The 24,252-nt window shown below is 38.8% G+C and overlaps 2 protein-coding genes across 3 annotated transcripts; both read left to right on the forward strand.

Moving 5' to 3' along the window:
• The first annotated feature begins 9 nt into the window (after nucleotides 1-9).
• On the forward strand, nucleotides 10-7,560 carry LOC130439860 (phosphatidylinositol 4-phosphate 5-kinase-like protein 1). Of its 2 annotated transcripts, XM_056772479.1 has the most exons (11): nucleotides 93-124; nucleotides 218-387; nucleotides 873-1,049; nucleotides 1,125-1,175; nucleotides 1,354-1,508; nucleotides 1,591-1,715; nucleotides 1,902-1,933; nucleotides 2,027-2,082; nucleotides 5,606-5,718; nucleotides 6,564-6,726; nucleotides 6,949-7,560. In XM_056772479.1, the coding sequence occupies exons 3-11, from the start codon at nucleotides 873-875 to the stop codon at nucleotides 7,334-7,336; spliced, it is 1,260 nt and encodes a 419-aa protein (XP_056628457.1). In that variant the 5' UTR covers nucleotides 93-124; nucleotides 218-387; the 3' UTR covers nucleotides 7,337-7,560. The 2 variants fall into 2 exon arrangements, with proteins under 2 accessions (XP_056628456.1, XP_056628457.1); XM_056772478.1 differs by having other exon boundaries at nucleotides 10-387.
• Nucleotides 7,561-8,182: 622 nt separating this feature from the next.
• sh3glb2a (SH3-domain GRB2-like endophilin B2a) lies at nucleotides 8,183-17,389 on the forward strand. The gene is made up of 11 exons (XM_056729491.1): nucleotides 8,183-8,310; nucleotides 8,754-8,895; nucleotides 9,429-9,557; nucleotides 12,261-12,394; nucleotides 12,481-12,573; nucleotides 13,393-13,455; nucleotides 13,661-13,684; nucleotides 14,034-14,123; nucleotides 14,920-15,020; nucleotides 15,288-15,489; nucleotides 15,575-17,389. Exons 1-11 carry the CDS (start codon nucleotides 8,248-8,250, stop codon nucleotides 15,680-15,682), a joined length of 1,149 nt encoding a protein of 382 aa, XP_056585469.1. The 5' UTR covers nucleotides 8,183-8,247; the 3' UTR covers nucleotides 15,683-17,389.
• Nucleotides 17,390-24,252: the final 6,863 nt, after the last annotated feature.

Genomic DNA, 24,252 nt, shown 5'->3' on the forward strand with positions numbered 1-24,252 from the left:
TCCAGCACAACTTAACACACACAACATAGCAAAAGTGTGTACAGCCTATACATATGAATGCATTTAAATAATATGTGAATGTTTCAAAAGGTTGCAATATACATAAACAATCATTCTATTTTGGGTAATATTTGCTTTTGATTTCGTAAAGAACATTAGGCCTTTAGCACAACTATTAAAAAATGTGTGAGCACGTTGTTTTGTGTTATTTTCGCAGGTGAGACACACCTACTGACGGAACGCGGTAGTTTAGTGAAACACGACTGACTTGATCGTCTCATTGACACTCACTATAGTTTCACTCGTAACTTCACAGTCTGTCTGTTTAGTTTTGGACATTTGCAGCTCGTGGGATCACACAGATTCAGACCTACAACAATCAAAACTGTAAGTGTTGAATCTTCTGACAAGACACACACACATATACTTTAATTGAACGTTTAAGAAGACTTACTTTAATGTAATAAGTTAAAATAAAGAAAATAATATTTGACTATATGCCTGCTTGACCTCTCAAAAGTTACACTTAGGCCTCTTTGAAACTATTTTATCTTCAGTTTTTATTTTGCTTGTAGCATATATACATCCAACTGATGTTATTTTTCATTCTTAACTATAAATACCTTAAAAAAAAAAATTTTCATTTTGTAACCTACACGGAATATCTGGATGTTTAATCAAACGTGCATTATTGTGTTTGTCATCTGGACATCTTTCTTGGCAACGACTGTGCTCTGTAAAATAAACATTGTATGTAATATAAAGATTTATCTAATCATTATTTATAAGACCAGAATACTTCTGAGTACTCTATGTATTAGTTATAAAATACAGTGACACAAGTAATGCTTTATAATGTGTGTGTGTGAGAGATGTCGCAGCGGAGCAGATCGTCCACCAGGCGGCGCCAGTGGGCGGGGATGATGTCACGCTGGACTCTGTTGGGTGTTTTTGAGATTGATGAAGAGCATGAGTTTTATGAGCTCAACCGTATGATGAAGAGAGGGCTTTCAGCTGCAGTACAGAACGCTCCCGATGACCCAGCATCTGTGAGTCACGTCAGTGTACTATATTGTGCTTTTTTACATAAATCAGATGTCACGAAACATATTTTATATCTACAGAATGAACTTTCATCTGATGATTTCACCAAAGAGGAAACTGATATACATGAGGTATGATTGTGATTCTTTCCGTTTAACTGAGAGATTCTAAAGTGTCATATAAATTGAATTACTAAAATAAAGTCCTTCATGAAAATGTAGATTTTTAACACCGACCCAGAGCAACAAGTAAAAAAAGTTTTCCGGACACTGTTGGCTGTGTATATTAATCCATGTGTTTTCCCCCCAGGGTTTTCTGATGCAAACATTTGCTGGTCCTGCGTTTGCAAACCTGCGTCGTTCTGTGAACATCAGTGAGGAAGAGTATGAGACTTCACTGGCCTCACCGGAACCGTACCTGCAGTTTATCAGTAACTCCAAGAGCAAAGCCGACTTCTTCATCACGTGTGTTCTTCAGATTGATCTCTCATCATCACAAACCTCTCACATTGAGAACTGATAACTGATAACTGTGTCCTGTTCGCAGGCATGACAGAAGATTCTTCCTGAAAACGCAGAATAAAAGAGAAATTAACTTTCTTCTGACCAACTTAAGAATTTATTTAGAGCACCTTCACAAATACCCCCATTCACTGCTGGTGAAAATACTGGGTAAGACAAGACTCTTCAGTCCTGATATATGATATCATTAACATGAGAAATAAAGTCTCAATCGCAAGATATAAAAGTGCAGAAAATAGAATCTTTAAATGCACAAATGCTGTGTTTTAGAGTTTTTTAACCCCAGTATTTATAAAGATATAACAGATCTGTTATATTGTTTAATGTCATTTCTAGGTGTGCATCGTCTTATTTCAGGCGAAACAAAGGTGAATATTTATAGATTTTTTACTTTTCTTCATGGAATACATCATGTAGTCTAAACCTTTAAAAATGAACATGACATCTGATTAATTTTTCAGAAATATTTTATTGTGATGCAAAGTGTCTTCTATCCTGATGTGAGGGTCATGGGCAGGTAAAAAAAACTTAAGATTAGATTAGATTAGATTCAACTTTATTGTCATTACACATATACAGGTACAGTGTAACGAAATGTAGTTTAGGTCTAACCAGAAGTGCAATTAGCAAGTGCAGATATACAGTGTGAATAAATACAGAATACAATATTAGGAAAATAATTTACGATGGGCATGTACTATGAAAATATGACAATCGGTATGTACTATGAACAATATATACAGAAGGCTATATACTGTGAACATTAATGTACAGGAGGTTATGAACAGATAACAATATAGACTATACAATAGTGCAAGTGACTTGAGTGTGCATTAGTTACAGACATTAGCTATTAAAGTTACAGTGCAGTAGATGAGTTAATGTGGTTATTAAAGGTACGGTGCAATACATGAGTAGATGCAGATATACAGTTACAGTGCAGTAGATGAGTTAATGCAGTTATTAAAGTTACAGTGCAGTAGATGAGTTAATGTGGTTATTAAAGGTACGGTGCAATACATGAGTAGATGCAGATATACAGTCACAGTGCAGTAGATGAGTTAAAGCAGTTATTGAAGTTATAGTGCAATAGATGAGTAGATGCAGTTAGTTATGCGATAGATGCAATAGATGAGTTACAGTGCAGTAGGTGAGTTAGTGCAGTTATTAAAGTTACAGTGCAGTAGATGAGTTAATGCAGTTATGAAAGTAGTCCATTAGTGCAAATGAGCATTCAGTGTAATGTTCCTGGTGTGCAAGTGAGCAGTATAGAGTGCAAATGATGCGTGTAAACAGTCCGGTAGAGCAGATACATGAAGTACTGGTATGTACAGTTCCGTCATGCATGGCAGCCCTGTAGTGCAATGTAAACATTGTAATAGCAGCATTAAGTTAAAGTTATGAGAGGTAGTGAAATCAGTGGGGAGCAGAGTTCAATAATGAAACAGCTCTGGGAAAAAAGCTGTTTCCTAGTCTGCTGGTTCTTGCCCGGAGGCACCTGAAGCGCCTACCGGAAGGCAGGAGAGTAAACAGTCTATGAGCGGGGTGAGAGGAGTCCTTGAGAATGCTGCGAGCTCGACGCAGACAGCGTTTCTTCTGGATGTCCTCAATGGAAGGGAGTGTAGTTCCTGTGATGCGCTGGGCTGTTTTCACCACCCGCTGCAGTGCCTTGCGCTCAGCAACAGAACAGTTCCCGTACCAGACTGTGACACAGTTGGTCAGGATGCTCTCTATCGTGCAGCGATAGAAGTTCACCAGGATAGTTGAAGACAGTTGGTTCTTCTTCAGTGTCCTAAGAAAGAAGAGACGCTGGTGAGCCTTCTTGACCAGGCATGAGGTGTTGGTGGTCCAGGAAAGGTCCTCCGAAATGTGGGTCCCCAGGAACTTAAAACTGGAAACACGTTCAACAGCCGTCCCGTTAATGTGGATGGGGTCGTGTGTGCCTCCTTTCGCCTTCCTGAAGTCCACGATGATCTCCTTTGTCTTTGAAGTGTTAAGGAGCAGGTTGTTGTTTGAGCACCATGTGGCCAGGTGCCGTACCTCCTCCCTGTAAGCAGTCTCATCGTTGTTGCTGATGAGACCAATCACTGTTGTATCGTCTGCAAACTTGATGAGGGAGTTAGATCCATTCACAGGCCTGCAGTCGAGTGTGAAAAGGGAGTAGAGAAAGGGGCTCAGTACGCAGCCCTGTGGTACACCAGTGTTGAGGGTGGTTGTGGTGGAGCAGATGTTGCCTAACCTAACAAGCTGAGGCCTGTTCGTCAGGAAATCCATAATCCAGTTGCAGGTTGTATTGTTAATGCCTAGGTTTCCAAGTTTGATGATTAGCTTGGAAGGGATGACGGTATTGAATGCAGAGCTGAAGTCTACAAACAGCATGCGTGCATAAGTGTCCTTATTGTCCAGGTGTGTGAGCACGGAGTGCAGCGCCATGGACACTGCATCATCTGTGCTCCTATTGCTACGGTAGGCAAATTGGTATGGATCCAGTGTGGATGGTAAACAGTCTTTTAGGTGTGACAGGACCAGCCGCTCAAAGCACTTCATAACAATGGGTGTGAGTGCTACAGGGCGGTAGTCGTTCAGGCATGTCGGGCTGGAATGTTTTGGAATGGGCACAATGGAGGTGGATTTGAAACATGCTGGAACCACTGCTTGGGCGAGGGACAGGTTGAAGATGTCCGTGAAGACCCCAGCGAGCTGCTCCGCACATGCCCTGAGTACGCGACCAGGGATGCCGTCAGGGCCAGCAGCCTTGCGCGCATTTATCCGGCTTAGTGCAGTGAAAACATCTGTGGAATTTACTGTGATGATTGGGTGGTCGGTGGAAGGTGTGAGCCTGGTGGCGGGTTCCTTATTGTCTCTCTCAAAGCGTGCATAAAAGTCATTAAGCTCGTTCAGAAAGGCAGCATCTGTGGTTATGGGGATGGAGTGGTTGGGTTTATAGTCACTAATGGCCTGGATGCCCTGCCACATGCGTCGAGGGTCAGAATTGGTAAAATGCTCCTCTAGCTTCAACTTGTAGCAGTGCTTGGCCTTTTTGATGCCCCTCTTCAGATTTGCCCTGGAAGTACTATAGGCCTGTGCATCACCTGATCTGAAGGCGGTGTTGCGTGCTTTCAACAGGAGGCGCACTTCCTTGTTCATCCATGGCTTCTGATTAGGGTATATGGTGATCTGCTTTTGAGTTGTGACACTATCAATGGTGGTATTGATGTAGTCCAATACAGAGGAGGTGTAGCTGTCAATGTCCGTGTGAGAGCCACTGGTGGCCTGAGAAGCAAACATACTCCAGTCTGTGTGTAGAAACCTTTCCTGGAGTGTGAAGTCTGCCCCCGCAGGCCACACCTTGATGGTCTTCATTGATGGCTTCACACGATTAATGAGAGGTGAATACTTGGGGGTGAGCAACAAAGAAAGGTGATCAGATTGACCTAGGTGGGGGAGGGGGGTTGCGGTGTAAGCTTCAGCCATGTTTGTATAGACATGGTCTAAAGTTGTGTTTCCTCTTGTGTGGCAGGAAACATGCTGGTGAAATTTAGGGAGCACTGTCTTTAAGTTTGAGTGATTAAAATCTCCCGCAACAATAAATGCAGCCTCCGGGTGAGCAGTCTGTTGTTTACTGATGGCTGCATGTAGTTCTTTCATAGCAAAAAATTAAAAACCCACAAAAAGAAATTCTGTCATCATTTATTCACCCTCTTGTCTTTTCAAACCTGCACGATTTTCTTTTTTTCTGCAGAACCCAAAAGAAGATATTTTGAAGAATGTTGTTAACCGGCCCCCATTCACTTGCATTGGTTTTGCGGCCATACAATAGAAGTGAACGGGGTCCAGTGCCGTCCGGTTTCCAACTTTCTTCAAAATTTCTTCTTTTGTGTTCTGCGAAAGGAAGAAAGTCATACAGGTTTGAAATGACAAGAGCGAGATAGATGATTACAACATTTTTGGGTGAAGTATCACTTTAATATAGTTTATACTTTTCTACCCCGTTTCTTAAGATCCTGATTATATTCTAATCCCATCACGTGATTTTACAGGTATGACATCAAGGGTTGTGAGGTGGGCCGTTGGACAGATCCCACTCCTAAGAAAGACGAAGCAATAGTTATTTTAAAGGACATGAACTTCGAGGGACAGCACATCACTCTTGGTAAGAGAACATTTAATGACTCATTTAATTGTAATGTGGGTTAAAGTGATACTTCACCCAAACATGAAAATTCTGTCATCATTTACTCACCTTCATGTTCAATTCAATTCAATTCAAGTTTATTTATAAAGCGCTTTTCACAATGTGCATTGTTCCAAAGCAGCTTTACAGGAGCAAAATAAAAAAAAACAGAAAAACACAGAAAGGTAAAACACAGTACAGTGAATGCTGTTTATAGAACAAGCAAGATCATTCAGGAAATAATATCAAAAAATTAAATAAATGCATTATCCCGGTGAGCATGCCAACACTGCCCTGGGTGTTGTTCAAAATGTGTATATATTTCTTCGTTCTAAACACAGAGGAAGATATTTGTAAGAATGCTTATAACCAAACAGATCTTGAACCCCATTGACTCCCATAGTAGGAAAAAACAATAGTAGTCAAAAGTGCCCCAGAACTGTTTGCTGTCCTACATTCTTCAAAATATCTAAAAAATATAATAAGTGATAAAGTTATTTTTCCTATAATGGGAGTCAATGGTGCGCAAGATCTGTTTGGCTGAAAGCATTCTTCCAAATATCTTTCTCTGTGTTCATCAGAACGAAGAAATATATACAAATTTGAACAACTGGAAGGTGAATAAATGTTGACAGAATTTCCATTTTTGGGTGAAGTATCCCTTCAAAACAAGGCATGAGCTTTTGTAATGACATTAGCGACAAGTAACTGATTTCACCAATTATTGTGTTTTGTTATATATTCATTTTGAATGATTAGTTCAAACGATCTGATGTGTTTTTAGGTACACACTGTACGATGAAGTGAAATGGTTGTGTTTGCAGGAGAACAGAGCTCATGGTTGGTTCGACAGGTGGAGATAGACACAGCGTTTCTCCGCTCGCTGAACGTGCTGGACTACAGTCTTCTGTTAGCTCACCAGCCGCTACATAAAGACGAGGTGGATCAGAAACATCATCTCGCCAATCTAGTTTGCCGCACTGCCATGTAAGTGTTGCTTTAAGGACCACCAGAAGGGTCCAAAAGACAACGTACAGCTCATGGATGCAATCATACAATAAATCTGTTTGGTACGATAAGGTTTTATAAGTTTGTCACTCATGGAAATATTATACAGTGAGTTGCAAAATCTTTTAGATTTTAGGATTTGTGCGTCTTTACATCAATGCATCCTGATATGATTGTGATGGTGTTCTGTCTTCGGTGTAGATCTCTGGATCAGAACCTCCCAACTCACGCTCGCTCGTTCAGCAGCAGTTCAGAAGAGAGAGACTCTCACACGCTGGTGTCTCAACATGAAACCGCAGAAGATGGTCAGTTGCATCACCAGTACGGAGCTCATTCTCAGGACCCTAAGCAGGTGGAGACGCAGAACAGGAGACTGCTGCCGGACTTCAGAAACCCTCTTCACGTGATCGATGGACCTCACTCCAGATATTTTGTGGGCATTATCGATATTTTCACAGAATATGGATTAAAAAAGAAGCTTGAGAATCTATGGAAGAGGATGAAGTATCCGAGGCGAGCGTTTTCCACAGTAAGCCCCTCTGCTTACTCTTTGAGATTCGTTCAGTGGGTTGAAAAGCACACAAAGTAGGATTCTAACACCGTGTCTACACCGGACGCGACGAGACACGACAAAGGACAACAGAAACTCACTGAAACCCATTATAGTTTTACATTTTGTCCACACTGGATGCGGAAAAACTGGATGTGAAACAACAAACTAACGTTAATACCGTAGATATTGATAACTGTACAATTGTTCCTGACCATCTGATATATTTAATTTAAATGATAGTTTTTCATGTCTGCAATAAATCACCTTGGCTTTTAGTCCACTGTTTGTGTTTAAAATTCTTACATTATTTTTAATGATTATTTTCAATTTATTTTTCTAGTTGTAATTATAAATGGTAATTTATCATTTTAATGCAATTTCACTTTCCAAACGCATGCTATGCAGATTCATTAAAAAGCATTGACGTCTCAAATTTGCATAAATATATCGTTCACGCTTCTAGGTCTTGAAGTCCGTCTTTTTGGGCTAGGATGACTATAAATAATATTTATAACACTAATATTTCTTTGATGTTTTTTATTTAAATCCCAACAAATGGCCTTTACTTAAATGTTTATTGAAGTTTATCCGCGTCCACGTTCTCTTTACGCAGCGCTGCGCAGAACTATAAGCTTATGACGCTAAAGTATCGCGAGAAAATGCTTTTAAAAACAAAACATACATATCGTCGTCACAAAATTAGTTTGTATATCAGGTACCATTCCTAGGAGTTAATACATTTAAGAGATTATATTTTAAGTCACACATGTCGCCTCTAAGACAAAAAACGAACATTTTCAACAAGGTCCAATGGAAGCTCGAGCTTTTGAGCCACCAAGCGCCACCTGGAGGATTAACAGCGTCACTACATCACAAGAAACGCAGTTCTAAAATGTGAGACACACATTGGCCTCAGGGATTCGCTTCTTTCATCGCACATTAACAACATGGATTTCAACGTGAGGAAACTCGCCGCAGATGCTGGAATATTCTTCTCTCGGGCTGTGCAGGTGGGGATTGATGTTGTTTTTACTGTGTGCTGTGATAAATACTCGAGTTTAAACTGGTAACTGTGTGAAGGGCTGATGTGTAGTGCGTGACTGTATTCAACACCCGCCTCTGCGTTCACACAAAACACTAAACATCCATGTGTTGACATCACCTCACACATGAGCCTTTAAAGCAGAATCACACAAAGATTCTCACACAAGTGTGTATAGAGGAGTGTTTACTGCGTGTCCACACATTAACGTGAAAAGTGTCACACGAAATACTGTGAAATCGTTTGTTTAATGTAAATCAACATGTTAGTAAGGATGTACTCGTGACTTGTTGACGTGTTGCACTGGTGGACGAAGAACTGTTCAAGTGTAACAACAGTTAGGAATATTGTTCACTGTCACATGTCATTTCTCGTGAAGCGTGACAGATTGTTGATGATTCTTTGCTGTAGTTTACAGAAGAGAAACTGGGACAGGCGGAGAGAACCGAACTGGATGCTCATTTTGAGAATCTTCTGTCCAGAGCTGACTATACCAAAAACTGGACTGAGAAGATCTACAGACAGACTGAAGTTCTGCTTCAACCAAATCCAGGTGAGCACTTCCATCCTTTTAGAGCTTGCTAATCGACGTCACGCAGCGTTGAATGTTGCGCCATCTTGGGAGGATCGCTGCTGGTGTTTTCAATGCAGTGTTTTGTTTTTCTTGTTTGATTAGGAGATATAACTGTGTCAGGTCAGTCTTAGCATTACGCAGAGTCGTTCAGGGAGATCCCCTGGTTCTTTCACTTTCGATTTCTCTACATATCATACAAAACAAGTAACGGTACATATCAAAACAATAACAGCAGTGGAGTATGATCCTCCCAAGATGGCGGCCGTCACTGCAACATGCAGCTTAGGGCGTGACGTCAGCTTCACATGTGCTAGTTTGAAATGTGTTGAGTTTATATTTTTTAATGGTGCAGTAAGTATAAACATTACTCATGAGATATTCATATAAACATGTTGTCAGAACAGGTGCCGATGTTATCAATCACAACAGCATCATGGTTGTAAGCTTTCAGGTTTGTTTGCTTTGGTGTATTTGTGTTGTTTGTTTAAGGGAATGGTTTGTTTCTCTGGCAGGTGCTCGTATCGAAGAGTTCCTGTATGAGAAACTGGAGCGGAAGATTCCGCCTCGGGCCACTAATGGAGAGATATTAGGACAGTATATGCTGGAGGCTGGAAAGGAGTTTGGAGCGGACACTCCGTACGGTAAAACATCGCAGTCTGATCTGCTGATAAACATGATTGATTTCATTTCTCACTATATTCACAGGGAATCTGGTGGGTTTTTGGCGTCACGTTTTAGCGGATATCTAGGAGACTTGCATATGCTACAGATCTCAGTTGTTGTTAATGTTCAGTTTGTGTAGTATGAGGCTGCCAAGATGAATGACTTTGATTTTCTCTGTGAGAGTAAAGCAAGAGAAGAAACGCTGCAGTGTTTAGCACAAATCTATTGATTTGATTTGAAATGTTCCCCTCCTAATTAAATTCAGCCCTCGTGGAAAGAGCATCTGCACGATTTAAACCTTTAAACGGCTTTAGGGGACATTACACTACAACTCAATCTGCTGCAGAGGTTTCACACACTTTTTTAAGGTCAGGACGCACTGGAGATGTCACAGTTTGTCGGCGGGATTCGATTGATTTGAGCTTTTTTGCTGCAGGCTCTGTGGAAACGGCCAAACCAATTCATCTCAATGCAGTTTCCCATCAGAGATCAATAGCATCTGTTCAGAGGTCACAGACGTCTCTGATGTCATATCCTGTCCAGCGTTCAGCTCACAACCATCAATACACAAATGTTTATCAGTTTATGTTGTTGGGCCTCTTATTACGAATATTATAATCTTTTAAAATGATCATGTTGCGACAAGGCTTTTCTAACTTTCATGACATTTTATTTTAACTTTTATTTTTATGCTGGCGTGAGAAAGCCAACATACTGATGGCTCACTTCATTTATTTCTGGTGTCTCAGTTGTGTTTTAATAGTGTCAGCAGTAGATGAATAAGTGGAAAAATACTGTAGATGGTACACCAAAATAAAAAGAAGAACAAAACCTCTCCATTGTCTTTGTACGGATGTCAATGGTTGTTTGTCTATTCTAACTTCTTTTTGCATCAAAGTCATCTGTAGCTTTGCAGAAATAAAAAACACTTCATCATGGACAGGTTGTGTCTTGCCGTGAGGATGATTGTGTTTTTTCTGCTGAATTACCGGGAGTAGAAAATATGAAACTACATGAGAGAGACATTTAGAATTAAACCAACCACTCAAAGCACAAAGACAAGCCTGTTGAGTTCATCCATAATTATTATGCTAAAAATAGACATTCATAAATTCTTTGGTTTGATTTGAAGTGTTTTTACTTTAGGAAAAGAAATAATTGAGTGTGACTTCATCATGTGATATTGAATGAACAGACTCTGGCTTGAAAATCAGTTGAGGTTCACTGAAATGATTATAGATCAGTGGAAACTCAATGACTGTTGTTTGTTCTGAGTGAAGTGCACTTAGTGCTTTTAAATGCTTCATTATTGTCTCATGACGGGCGTGATGCTTTCAGACTCTTCTGTCAGTGCAGTTATCTTTGCATTCAAGAGCTTTTAAATGTACAGATAAGAAACATTTAGTACAATTATGTCCACCTGGACAACTCACATATTTGCTTATTTAATTAGTTTGACAAATATTACAAACACATTATTCAACTTTCTTCTTTTTAGAGTTTTTTTTTATAATAAATTCTTGGTTAGTTAGTTGGGTCGGGTCATTCTCAGGAAACCACTGAACATCAATGCAGTAAAGATTTTGGTTATAAAAAATATAATTCCACAATGAAAAAAAGTATCATAATAAAGCTTTAACATACAAATTAATTATTAATCTTTTTCTGCTGATTGCTGATTACTGTAATGAATCTTGATTTGAATTATGCAAAAAAAACGATTGGATGTTCTATAGATGTTCTCAAAAATAGTGTATTATAGTATGTCCATAGAAAGTACATGAAATGTAACAACGTGCTTATTCTGACTTGTACGTATTAGGGCTGGGCGATATATTGAGCGATTCTTATGCTCTCAGTTTCTCAATAAATCACGGTTAAATGCCGCAACATCCGAAGCAGAGTGCGCTCTTGCGTGGAAACTCAGAATATAAGAAACAGAAGAAGAACGATTGGTTCCAGGAAACGCCTGTGGTCATATTCTAACGCTGTTCTTCAAACCTTCTTCAAAATGCTTTATAAACAAACAAGGTGTTTTGTTGTTGGATGCAAGACTGAACATAAGTCTATTGTTGTCACAATGATCGTTGCATATTTGCACAGGAGACACAAGGGGGAGCTGTAGGGCCTACATATTGGATATTTTAGTGTATATCTCACCACAACACAATCATATAAAAGCATATACCATAAAAATCACCTGCAGTTTAATTTAATATTATTTAAATTAATCTCATTGTGAAAACCAGCCTACCAAAATTGTATTCATTCACAGAAGTAAAATTCTGACAAAACAGACAATTAATTGTCATAATCGCAATTATTTATTAGACAATTAAGCATCAGCAAAAATGCATAATCGTGACTCCCCACATAAATCTTAATTGATTCCCGACATCCAGCCTCTAAAGACGCTGTGGCTTAGTTTTATTTCTCATCTCAATCTTGAAACCAAGATTTTGTGAGAAATACATCCACATTTAAATGGAGTATATAAACAATAATCTTAGATTTACATAATAAGATAATGTGTGGTCACTTTACATGTCTGGTATTGAATTGTAAGCAAAAGAAAGCTGAACACAGAGTTGAAATTATTATTTTGTATTCCTGGCTTGTCATCAAATCTTGTTCTCGCTGTAGCTCTAATGTGACTCATCTTTAGTTTTTTTACTGTGTAGGAAGCACCTTGATACAAGTGGCCGACTGCCAGAGAAGACTGGGCGGCGCTGAGCGAGAGTTCCTGCAGACCTCGTCCATCAGTTTCCTCACACCCCTGAGGAACTTTCTGGAGGGCGATTGGAGAACCATTTCAGTGAGTTGAACTCGGCCCGTGAGAGATCAGTCGTGAGAGATCTGCCGCTGTGATTCTGATGCTTCTGCGTTCTGTCCACCTCACAGAAAGAGCGCAAGCTCCTGGAGAACCTGCGGTTGGATCTGGACGCTTGTAAAGCTCGTCTTAAGAAGGCCAAAGCCGCCGAGACCAAAGCCGCTGTAAGACCACATTATGTTTTTTTTTTACCGTCCTCTTATTTCCAGGGAATCTCAGTGAATTCGATTCTGGCTTTTATTACTATACCACAAGTTTATTATTCCTTCAGTGACTGAAAAACTTCTACAGAGTATTCAATCCTGTGAAGATAGGAGGGAAAGATTTTTGCGAGCATCTCTCTTCTGAATGTGAACGGGTTCTGGATGGTTTACCCGTCTGTAGTTTAGTGTGTGTGTTTGTTTGATCTGTATCTGAACTAACCGTGTGTTTTTGTTTTAACTTTCACAGTGTGAGGGAGAAGTGAGTATCACACAGATTTCCCCTCATGTTCACAACATTACTTTCTGCCTTTTTTTTTTAGGAAACACAAAACACAATCTATGAGTAAATTATTTAAACATTGCATGCAGCTGTAACATGAAGTACATCAAAATACTTCATGCGTATCTCATTTCAGTCAAAACTTGTTATCTTTCAAAAAATAAAATTAAAGACTTTCGAGTTCACTGTCATTGTGTGGGTTTCATTTATTCTGTAGCATGTACGCAGATAAACACAGTTTTATGTTTTATTTAGCTTTTTTTTTTAAAGATCGAAGATCAGATATAATAAGATTCTTTACTCGCATTATTTTGTTAGATTAGTCGTTGATTTGAAATATAGATTTGAAACAGAATGAGCCGACTGATTTTTCTGATCTTTGAATCTTTTATTCGGTTGCATGGCAGTTTTCACCGTTGTTGTTTGGTGTTTGTATAAGTGTGTGTTTGTTAACAGAGTTTGACATGATGTGGGTTTTAAAGCGAGTTTGTGTTTTTCAGGCTGTTCCTGACTTTCAAGATACCAGACCACGAAATTATGTTCTGTCTGCTAGTGCATCTGCGGTAAGACCAGCTTACAGTCTTCATTCTCTGACACGCACACACGTGTTACATTTCTACTATTAATGTTAATGATTCAGGTGATCTATCTGTCCGTATGATTCATAATGATGTCATACTGTAGTAATTATTTGTAATGATTTGTTATGTGATGATGATGTGTGTGTGTGTGTGTGTGTGTGTGTCTCTCTCTCTCTATGTCTATCAGCTCTGGCACGAGGAGCTTACTAAAGTGAGTATGACATCACTAACCCCGCCCTCCATTCTCATAAAAACAATATTTTCTCATTACTGTAATACAATCATGTTACAATGCAAATCATCCTGTAAATTTATTTGACCACAACAGAGCTTTCTGTATTAGAGATGTAGTGAAACAATAACATACGTAAAATCTCTCTCTCTCTCCCTCTCTCTCTCCCTCTCTCTCTCTCTCTCTCTCTCTCTCTCTCTCCCTCCCTTCTTACCGCTCTCTCTCTCTCTCTCTCTCTCTCCCTCCCTTCTTACCGCTCTCTCTCCCCCCCCCCTCTTGCTCTCTCTCTCGCTCTCTCTCTCTTTCTCTCTTTCTCTCTTTCGCACAGGCGGAACATGAGTTGCGAGTTGCTCAGACAGAGTTTGACAGGCAGGCTGAGGTCACAAGACTGCTGGTGGAGGGAATCAGCAGTACACATGTGAGTTCTTCTGTGTTAATAATGCAATGTCGCTCGCTTCACTTTGCAATCTAAAATATAAAACCGAAATCTAAACCACATGTATGTAAATAATTCACATAATACCTTGAAAGCAATAATATGGAAATGTCGCTGTGATTAGGCCTGAGGCTGCAGACTGAGTACAGGAAGCAATCACAGCCGCTGATGTAAGAGCATTATATACACTCCTAGTCAAGCGACACACGTGTGTAGATAAATCTGAAACAACATAGGAGTGTCTTTAAAACCAACAAACATACTAATTCCAAAAGTCAATTATTCTAACTGAATGGTGCACTGCATCGATGAAATTATTAGTGAGAAATAACGAGGCAGGACACGCGTGTGAATGAAAGAGAGAGACCTTTAAAAGGCAAATCTTCGAGAATGTGTTACAATGTGTTCACACCAAACGCCAATTAAGCTTTTGCGCAAGTAAATTAGATACAAAGTCAATGCAACGATGCGTATAGATGCAAACTCGCGAGAGGCAGTGCGAATGACAGTAATTTTGAAGACATTTGTCAGATCACGTCAAAAAATTCCCAGGAGTAATAAAGAGTGTGGAATGCAATTGTTCTTATTTTGTGTGAACCCAGCATTAATCCCAATTATATTTTCTTAAGTGTAGGATCAAGAACCCCGCGTCCTCTCTTATGGTTAATATATAATTCATAAACAATCTATTAAAATCCTCTCGTACACAAATCAAGTCTGCGTTTGAACAGCTTGCTGTGGGTTTTAAAAAGACAGGACGTGTTTTGTGTTTGCGCAGGTGAATCATCTGCGGTGTCTGCGTGAGTTTGTGGAAGGGCAGGCGATATATTATAACCAGTGTCACCAGTACATGCAGGAACTACAGAAAGAACTGGGCAGGTGAACACTCCGACTATTATTCTGTTATTCAAATGAAATAATATTCAGCAGTGTGTTGAAATGTTTATTTTTGTCTCAACAAAATTATTTGATCAAATTTGTTGAGTTTTAAAGGGTGAAGGTAGTTCTCTCTGAAATGATAAGACTTCCATTGTACACCTATATGTCAGCTAAAATTTTCGGTCATATTTGTAACACATTCAAGAACCATTTTTATGTTTTTCTGAGTTTATTTTTGAGGTCCTTTACGGCCGTCCTCTCTTTCAGAGCATGCACCAGCTCATCTGTGGGAGATTCTGACCCGGCAAACCCGTCCGCTGTCCTGCCGCTAAACCCGCCTTCTCCGCTGGAAACCGACGCTCTCCAAATCGAAGAAGTCCAGCCTCCCGCCAGCGGCACACGGAACGCTAAAGTTCTGTACGACTACACGGCTGCAGACTCCAGTGAGCTCTCGCTGCGCGCCGATGAGGTAAACAGATGATGAACTCTGTAATAAACAGCATTTATATGCATTGTAGTTGATATTTTCCTCCATTTTCCTATTGGACCATCAGCTGATCACAGTGTACCACATGCCGGGAATGGACTCTGATTGGCTGATCGGGGAGAGAGGAAACCAGAAGGGAAAGGTGCCTGTTACATATCTGGAGCTGTTGAGTTAGAGAGGCGCGCTCGCACACACACACACGCACTCACACACTGAGACACAAACTGCTTGTTTGTTGCTGTGACATCCACTGATAAACAAATCATGACATGGACACACAGCATCAACCAACACATCTTCAAAATAGATGGTTTTGTGATTTTGCATGTTATAGAAAAATGATTGATGAAGCTGTTTTTATTTTAAATGACTTAAGTTCATCGAGATGGACAGAAATCTGGTCAGGAAATCTCATTTTTTTTAGTGCATTCAGAAATAAAAAAATCAAACGTGAACACTTCGTATTAAGTCAGCAGTTTCATATTAGACCCATGTTAAAACACACAACTTATACAGAACAGTAAACTTATTTGGGACTAATAATTCATTCACAAATGCTTGAAACCAAGTTTCCATCCATGTAATTATCTGCCTGTTGTCTGCACTAGAAACTGAATCAGTTAGTAGATCCATATTCAGTAATCTTTTCAGGCTTTCCTAAAACAGATGCCTCACAGCTAAGCCTAATATTAAACATTTACTGTTGAACATATTTGCACTGGTATGAGGTTATAGAAGCACTTCATAAACTTCATGACTGAAACTGCCTTATAACATCTCATTCAGACACACATTCATGTAAAATCATTAAGCAGTTAAGATATTCTTTACTCAAGCAGCACATGTTTCCCAGCATTCACAGCAAACACATGTCAATGTTATAGATACGACGTAATCGGGGTTTAAGATATGAATGTGGAATTTAAGCCTTACGGTTTTCATGTTTGCATGAAGAGTCAATGCCTGCTGCCTCTGAGCACTTCAACTGCTCGTAGTGTTGTTGTTTTTGTTATTTTGACAGTGTTCAAATAAATGAATATTTTCGGTAGGGATGTAATGATTCACTCAGCTAATAACAATACTGATCTCACGGTAAGATTAATTTTTATAAAATGAGTTGAGAAAAATTTGTAATGAACAACTGCCCTGTTATTATTTCTCAAATTCTGCACATTTCAAAATACATTTATGTCAAATAACAAAACTAAACTGCAATTTAAAACAAATTCCAAAAATAAAAACTAAAAATACAAAAGTATCCGTAATATAAACAAATTAAGACTTTTCTTGGATTTGTCACAATTAAGAAATATCAGCATAACAATGATATCTAAATTAGCAGGAAACACAGCAGCCCCTGCTGTTCAAAACAATTATTGCGGTTCAAATAACATCTCAACCGGCTTGTATCTTCACATATTATAATCCATTTTGACCGGCTCACGGTGAATCATTACATCCCTAATTTTTGGTCAAGGGGCCGGTTGCACCAGCTGATATGTAACATCTTAACCCCATTGTAGTTGTAGCATTTAAAGACATCAACTTAAACACTACAGCCTGAAGTATAAAGCAAATGTTACTGGAACCCTCCAACCATAGTAAATATGTCACATGACTTGACTTGAATCTGTTGAACATGTATGATAATACTGACATTTACAGGTAAAATAGGAAAACTGGTATAAACTGAACACTTTGGTTGCTTTGTCTTAATACTTGTGAGGGGTTTGACTCTAAAAATTTTACTTGCTGATGCTTGAATAACAAACACGTGTGATGTTATGAACCACCGGTGCAACCTCCCCCAGATCTGCACGTTCAGTTAAAAACAAAAAAACGAATTGTTTATGCTACATGTCAATACAGAGTTCGATTTTGTCAGACAGATGTTTTCAACATTTCCAGGTTGTATATGTTATTGTGTAATTGTTTTGAAAAGTAATATTACTTTTTTGGCTCTCGTCTGTGTTTTGCTCTGGAATATTTAAATGCTTTATAACGTCTCATGTTATGAGTTGCTAAACAGGCACAGTTTAATAGAATCATTATTTCTTAAAATACTTCATTGTATTGCTTTACTAAAGTCAAGTGCCACTCAACTTCGAGATACACAAATAAAAAAATACTTTAGTGTACTGAAGTGTTTAATGAAGAGTAAAATGTAATGAATATAAAATTCCCACTAATGCACACTACAGTATTTTTTCATGTGGTGTCCGTCAAAAAGCCATATTAATTCATCTTTGCCATAGCGTAATAAAGCCTTTTTTTAGATGCGTTAAGATTTAGATTTTTACTTATTCGCATACGTGTGGTTTAGATTTCTGTTTTATATTCCAAAGTGCAGCTAAGGATTTAGCGGTTCATGATGTATTATTTGTTTTATTTAAATTATTTGTATTATTATTTATTTATATCTGTGTAATGTCCAGACCTGAATGCATGATTAAAAGTTTTAGTAAATCTTTGATTCTTATTTGCCGTCTGCGGCGCCCTCTGTTGACCTCTCGTCTGTTTTCAAGCATCAAAGAATGTATTAAACTAAACTTAACTCTCAAAGTCTCTACTAATGTTTTCAACACACGCAAGCTTTTTCGATTCAATTTTTATTCTGTGCTGCAGGGTCAACCCTCAAGACAAAAGATGAAATGAGCAGTTCTGAATAATGTTATCCTTTCATACACTTGTTATTTCACGTTTTTCTCTTAAATACTTTACATTGAAATCACTCTTGACACAGTTACATCATTTCCAGATAGAAGACTCAACACTATCAGGGTTTGGTTATACTTGAATTTATAGTTTTACAATATTATTATAGTTATATTTCTATGCTAAGAGAGCTACTAATATATAAACAACCCAGCCCGCAATCACCATGAGACCAAATATTAAACTGAACAAGACCAGCGTACGAGCCTTCTGTGAGGTTTTCTCCGCTTCATGGACGTCACCTCTGGCCAGCGCCGCACGGGTCTAGAGAGAGGTCAGAGGTCAGTGTGTTGAACATGTTGTGTATTTTCTGTGTCTATGAATTGTTCTTACTTCATGTGAGTACATGACAGCTATGAGACCGCTCATCCAGCAGCAGAAGACGGTGACCAGCACAGACTCTGTCAGGTAATCTTTGGGTAAAGACGGCTGCTCTTCTCCAGGCGGCGCTCCATTCATGTACTGAAACAACGTCAGATGTTCTTGTAGCTTAATATATATAAACTTACATTCAGAGATTGAATGAAATGTCAAATGTGTAACTAAACTAGAGACACTGCAGGACAACCCGCTGCTGAAGCTCAGATTCATGATGGTAAACCGTTACTTCAGGTAGGGATGTCATACCGCAAAGATCATTTTCTTGCATCATTGTTTTGTCTTGTTTTCTAATTCAGTTGTCATCCTTTATCCTCAAAAACATCTTTTACTCAAGATTTTTTACTTAAATTATATTTTATGTTCTTTAATTCTAAACCTATATGATCTTCTTTCTGCAGCAGAACACAAAAGAAGATATTTTGAAGAATGTAAGGTAACCAGACCACTTCGATGACTTCCATTGTTTGATCACAGAAGGGTAGTTTGTGAGCAATGCCATTAGGAAGAAAATTATATATGACTTCGTAATGTTTTTGCTTAAACAGGAAATAAACAAATGGCTATAATTGTCAATAAAATCTTGGCAAACATTGGGAAACGGCTTTCTCTTGTTTGAAGTTAAACGTCACAGACTTGAAGCTAGTTCTGAAGTAAATTCTTGTGTCATTTAGTGTCTTCATTAAATATGTAGATGCGGAAAAAGTTAAGAGATCATTTCAAAATTCTGATGTTAAAATGTACGTGTTTAGGTAAAACTTTAATTTTTTTGTTTATTTTGTGAACTACTAAGATTATTTCTTCCAAATTGGTAACAAAAAATATTCTTTCTTTTTGCATTTATTTTCAGAAATATTCTACATAAATTTAGGAAAAGATCAAAAATGTTTTTCATCACAGTTTTGTTGTGCTGTCAGTCTTTCACATTGCTGTTGGATGACTTTGTCACTCCTGAGGTTGAACACTAGACTGGAAAGGCCATGACAGATCTAAGTGATGATTTTTAAATCATGTTGAATGCTCTCTCTCATGTGTTAGTCACCTTTGGGTAGAAGTGTTGGACAAATGAAAGAATGTAAATGTAAAAGCCGTTTGTGAATTTGTGTGAAATGAAACTCTTACTATGGTGTATGATGGGTAGGTGGATGGAGAGGGAAAGGGGGTCTGGTAGAAAGCCGATGGATTGGCTCCGGGCTGGCAGGTGATGACAGGTTGGTTGGGGTAATGGGGCAGAGGTGAGGGGTACACGAGGTACGCTGTTTTAGGGTCTGGTGGGCTGTATGGAGGCGGGTCCATCGATGGATTCGGTGGGAAGCCGGTGGACGGACCTTCACCTCCCGTCCTCTCCAGAGTGAACGCAGGGTGGTGGGCGCTATCTGTGTCAAAGGACGGGTTGAGAGTCCGGTTGCTGTCCGTCTCATACGCCAGATGTGTTGTTTGATTGCTGTCAGTGTCGTAGGCGGCATTGGCTGTCTGGATGCTGTCGCCGTCGGTAACTGGGTGGCCGGTCTGGATGCTGTCTGTGTCATTGGCTGGGCTGGTGGTCAGGATGCTTACAGAGTCGCTTGGACGAGCGCTGGGCAACACTGTGCTCACTCCCGGCTCAGACGAATAACCAGACGATCCTGAACCCCCGTGATGAAGTGTTCTTGGGTCCTCTGGGATGTTTAGAGGAGTGGCTGGTGACAGGAGGAGGGGAGAGACAGAAAGAAGAAGGTGATTTTTTTACGCCCAAGACAAGAAGATGAGATCTCTTTATCTTTCTTTTCTCATGAAGTGTAAATGTAAACTGAAGTCTGATGTTTGTCTCAGATATTCCTCCTGAGAAAAAGAGTCAGAAATGTCTCCAGTAGTTTCAGAAGAGATGCCGACAATGTCTCAAACTGAGCTCACATCTTGTTCATTTTACACCTCCATCCTCTTCATGTGTTTTAATAAATAGAAGTTTCAGATTTGATTCTGTTTTTCACATCTTCTGATTTTAGTAGAAAGAAGTTGATGTTGGGTAAACGAAGCTCAGAGTTCCATCAGATCTTCTAGCTGTAATAGTGTAGACGTGATTGTAAAGCCACAATTACTATTGCCATGTGAACAAAACCCGAAGCTTTATTTTATTTTTTTCGAGTTGTAATTCTGTGCAATAACCACACATCACTTGTTATATTTCACCTGAGAGATATTTGAAACCGCTCTCCCCCTCTCTCCGTTTGAAAGCGCCCGGCCCCAAAAGAGACGATTAATAATTCAGTGCTGATATATAAGCCCCAGTAAAGTAAAAAACAGTATGTTTTATTATTTCATTGATTTATTCTGTTTATCAGTGATACAGAAAACGAACAACAAATACAAGCACTCGTAATGTTAGGAATATGACATGAGTTTCAGTGAGTTCAGGTGAGAGTACGAGCTGTATGAGAGATGAGAAATAGTTGTCGTCTTACCTGGATCCATCAGGTGGTCTTCACTCAGGGGTCAGAGGTCAGGGGCTCATGGGGAAGCAGAATGCACTGAGAGATATCCAGCAGGAATGTGATGAGATGCACATGTGTGTCAATGAAGCGACTGCAGCTTGTGGGATCTCTCTCTCTGTCTGAATGGTATCATGTCTGTTGAATAATTGAACAACAACCACCAAGACTACCTGTGTGTGTGTAGTGTGTGTGTGTTTGTAGTGTTGTGGCTGATCTTCATGTGCGATCAGTATGCAGATGAAGATGTGAGAGTTTGAGACTCCATCAGCTTTGTTTAAGGACAGCGGCAAATAACATGGTTTCATAGCTAAATCATTTTATTACATTAGCTCAGTTTGTTTAACTCCACTTTATATTGTCACATAACAGAAACAAAAGAAAACTTTTCCTTTTAAAATTTAAATACCTCTAGAGGTAAAAAACATAGAATGTTGTACATTTTTAGGTGCATGGTTGACCTCTAAGGACCTATTATTTACCTATAAAGGTACAGTGAAATGTTTTGAAGAAAAAACACTGTACTTGATAGTGTGATGAAAATTTTGGGAATTATAGGGAATAGCAAAGAAATACTCTTATGGAGCTTCGCTTCATGATTAAAGTGCCACTAGAGGGCGCAAAGGGCACTAGAGGCTTTTCTTTAGAAAATGGCAAAATGACCTTTATCTGTTTTATGTGTTTATAAATGATCCAGCTTTCATGTCAGTGTTGTGCATTTCTGTTGATTAAAAGTAAACATGTATCAATAAAATGAGTAATGTTGTCTCATCAAGTGATGAAATTGTTTGATTTCAAGACACTTGATTAGTTGAAATAAATAAAATAAAGTCAATTACACCTAAATAGCAATATAATATTATTGCTCAACACAGTCTGACGGGAATTCGTGACATTGTCACAAACTGTAATCTTTTAATTTTTGATCATGGACACAAATGTCCCTCTTTTTTCGTGTCAGTCATCAAAACTTTCACTCTAACATATTTTAAGACGCATTATCTTTTTATAAATATATATCAACGCAATATGATAGGATTTCATTTATAATTATTACAATGTGGCTCAAAGCTACGATCTCATTTGTATGTTTTTTTCTCTTCTTGAGACTAGAAGAGAAACCGCTTAAGTCAATCATTAGTTGCTTCACAGCAAAATCACAATTGTTGAAAAAGGTCAAAATAACTCTCACAGTGTATATATAATCCACACTTTGAGAGTGTGGATTATACTGTATATACACTCTGGGTGTTAATTTGACATTTTTTAACACTGGCGATGTTAATGTGTTGCTGTCGAAAAGCGTTTCTGTTGGGTCTGTAGACTTCATCTCTTAAAGGGGTCATATTTAAAGGCAAAAACGAATATTATTGTTTGTTTTAGATGCAGTGCAACATGTATAAATGATTTAAGGTTAAAAATAGTTGTATTTTCCACACACCATGCATGTTTGTATCTCCTCTTTGCTCCACCTCTCTGAAACGCACAGATTATTTACAAAGTTCATCGCTCTGAAACGCAAGGTGTTCTCTGATTGGCCAGTTCACCAGTGTGTAGTGATTGGTGGAATACTGCAAGCGTGTGAGGGAAATGTAACGCCTCTGACCATATTTGGAACATCAGGTTACTCTTCAATTGTTCTAACAGGTGCGCCCACCTTACTTGCGTATACTTTTCGGAGGTCTTAGTCAAATCAGACCACCAACTGTTTTAGATTTATGGGTGTGTGGTTACATGAGGCGTTTCAGGCAGGTCTGGGTGAACATTCGTAAAAATCTAAAGAACCTTTTTCGCTACAAAGAACCATTTGTGAATCAGAAAGGTTCTTTGGATGTTTAGACAGAAGAGGTTCTTCTACGCCACATTAAAGTGCAGTAAAGTGCCGTTCAACATTTACAGAAATAAAAATGTTCATGTTTAAGAGGAGTTTCCCACAAATCCATGAAAACAAAAATCAGACTAAAATGACTCCGAAGGGAACGTCCTCTCTCGTGATGCATTGCTGAGTCTGAATAAAACCTTGAGATAAAGTTCTGTGGATGTTAAACACAGTGGGCTTCCCTCATTTGAATAAAATGTTGGCTTATTTTCTGGCCTGTTAGAAACTCCTGCTGGTGGTCCGGCGAGGAATGCAGAACGGAGTCTTGCAGTCGTGTGTGTTAAATGGTTTTCACTCGTCTTTATATCAGCAGCTATAGTTTAATTAACCAGCGTCTGTTTCTCTTCCCAGCGTGAAGTGCTTAAGCTCAGATGAGTGAGGTTTGGGAGGATTATATCTGTGTTATTACAAAACACATGATTGAATCTCTCAGTGTATTTAATGTCAAACCTGGGCCTGAGCGAACGACGCGAGTTACTGATCTGAGACCAGTCTTCATCAACACACAGCTAGTGTGACGTGTTATAATTATAAATAAAGAGTAATGTGAGAAATATTAAATGCTAAAGTACACTAGACTATCTTGTCATGTAGGATTTTCTATGCTTTTATGATCTCAAACTTTTTTAATGAATTTGTCACACAGGACTATTTAAATTAACTTTGAGAAAGTTAAAGTTTGTTATTAAAACCTAAATAAAGTCACAACATCAATAATACTCTTCTGTTTTCTTACATAGGGTCAACAGGAATTACACCATATTAAAAAAGGTATTAGTCTATAATCAGGAAACAAAATGTAAGGTTTGTGAAAAATTCAATGCAGCAAAGTAATTAGGGATGATTTTTGTCGTGTTTAATATGATGGTGGTTAATAAAAACATTTACACATGTGTTCTGAGACTTGTAGACCCAGTATACATGTTTTAACCCTAATTGTTTATGTAGAAAAATCAAAAATGCTGTTTTTCAGACTAACAGATAAGTGTTGTTGGGTTCTTACTGGTGGCATTAGATTGGTAAAATCATTTGGGACGAAGGTCACGTAAAGGTGGTAAGAGGTGACGACCATCTGGCCTCTAAAGAGAGAGAGAGATTGAGAGAGAGAGAGATATAGAGATAGAGAGAAAGGGAGAGAGATATTGAAATAGAGATAGAGGGAGTGAGAGATAGAGAGAGAGACAGAGAGAGAGAGAGATGGGGGTGGAGATCTTTACGGAGTAATAGCATCAAGTGTTTGACACAGGACAGCCGACAGGAGTGTGAAAGAATATCAGGGATGAACTCCGGTCCGGTCTGAATCTC

Source organism: Triplophysa dalaica, chromosome 18, assembly GCF_015846415.1.
Source record: "Triplophysa dalaica isolate WHDGS20190420 chromosome 18, ASM1584641v1, whole genome shotgun sequence".
NCBI lineage: Eukaryota > Metazoa > Chordata > Actinopteri > Cypriniformes > Nemacheilidae > Triplophysa > Triplophysa dalaica.

Excerpts from the sequence above, each read along its gene's own strand:
- sh3glb2a (XM_056729491.1), top strand. The coding sequence starts at position 8,248 with ATGGATTTCAACGTGAGGAAACTCGCCGCAGATGCTGGAATATTCTTC. Across the intron at positions 12,574-13,392 it reads CCGCCGAGACCAAAGCCGCT|GCTGTTCCTGACTTTCAAGA; the intron begins GTAAGACCACAT and ends TGTGTTTTTCAG. Across the intron at positions 14,124-14,919 it reads AGGGAATCAGCAGTACACAT|GTGAATCATCTGCGGTGTCT; the intron begins GTGAGTTCTTCT and ends GTGTTTGCGCAG.
- LOC130439860 (XM_056772478.1), top strand. The coding sequence starts at position 873 with ATGTCGCAGCGGAGCAGATCGTCCACCAGGCGGCGCCAGTGGGCGGGG. Across the intron at positions 1,934-2,026 it reads TTATTTCAGGCGAAACAAAG|AAATATTTTATTGTGATGCA; the intron begins GTGAATATTTAT and ends TTAATTTTTCAG. Across the intron at positions 2,083-5,605 it reads GATGTGAGGGTCATGGGCAG|GTATGACATCAAGGGTTGTG; the intron begins GTAAAAAAAACT and ends GTGATTTTACAG.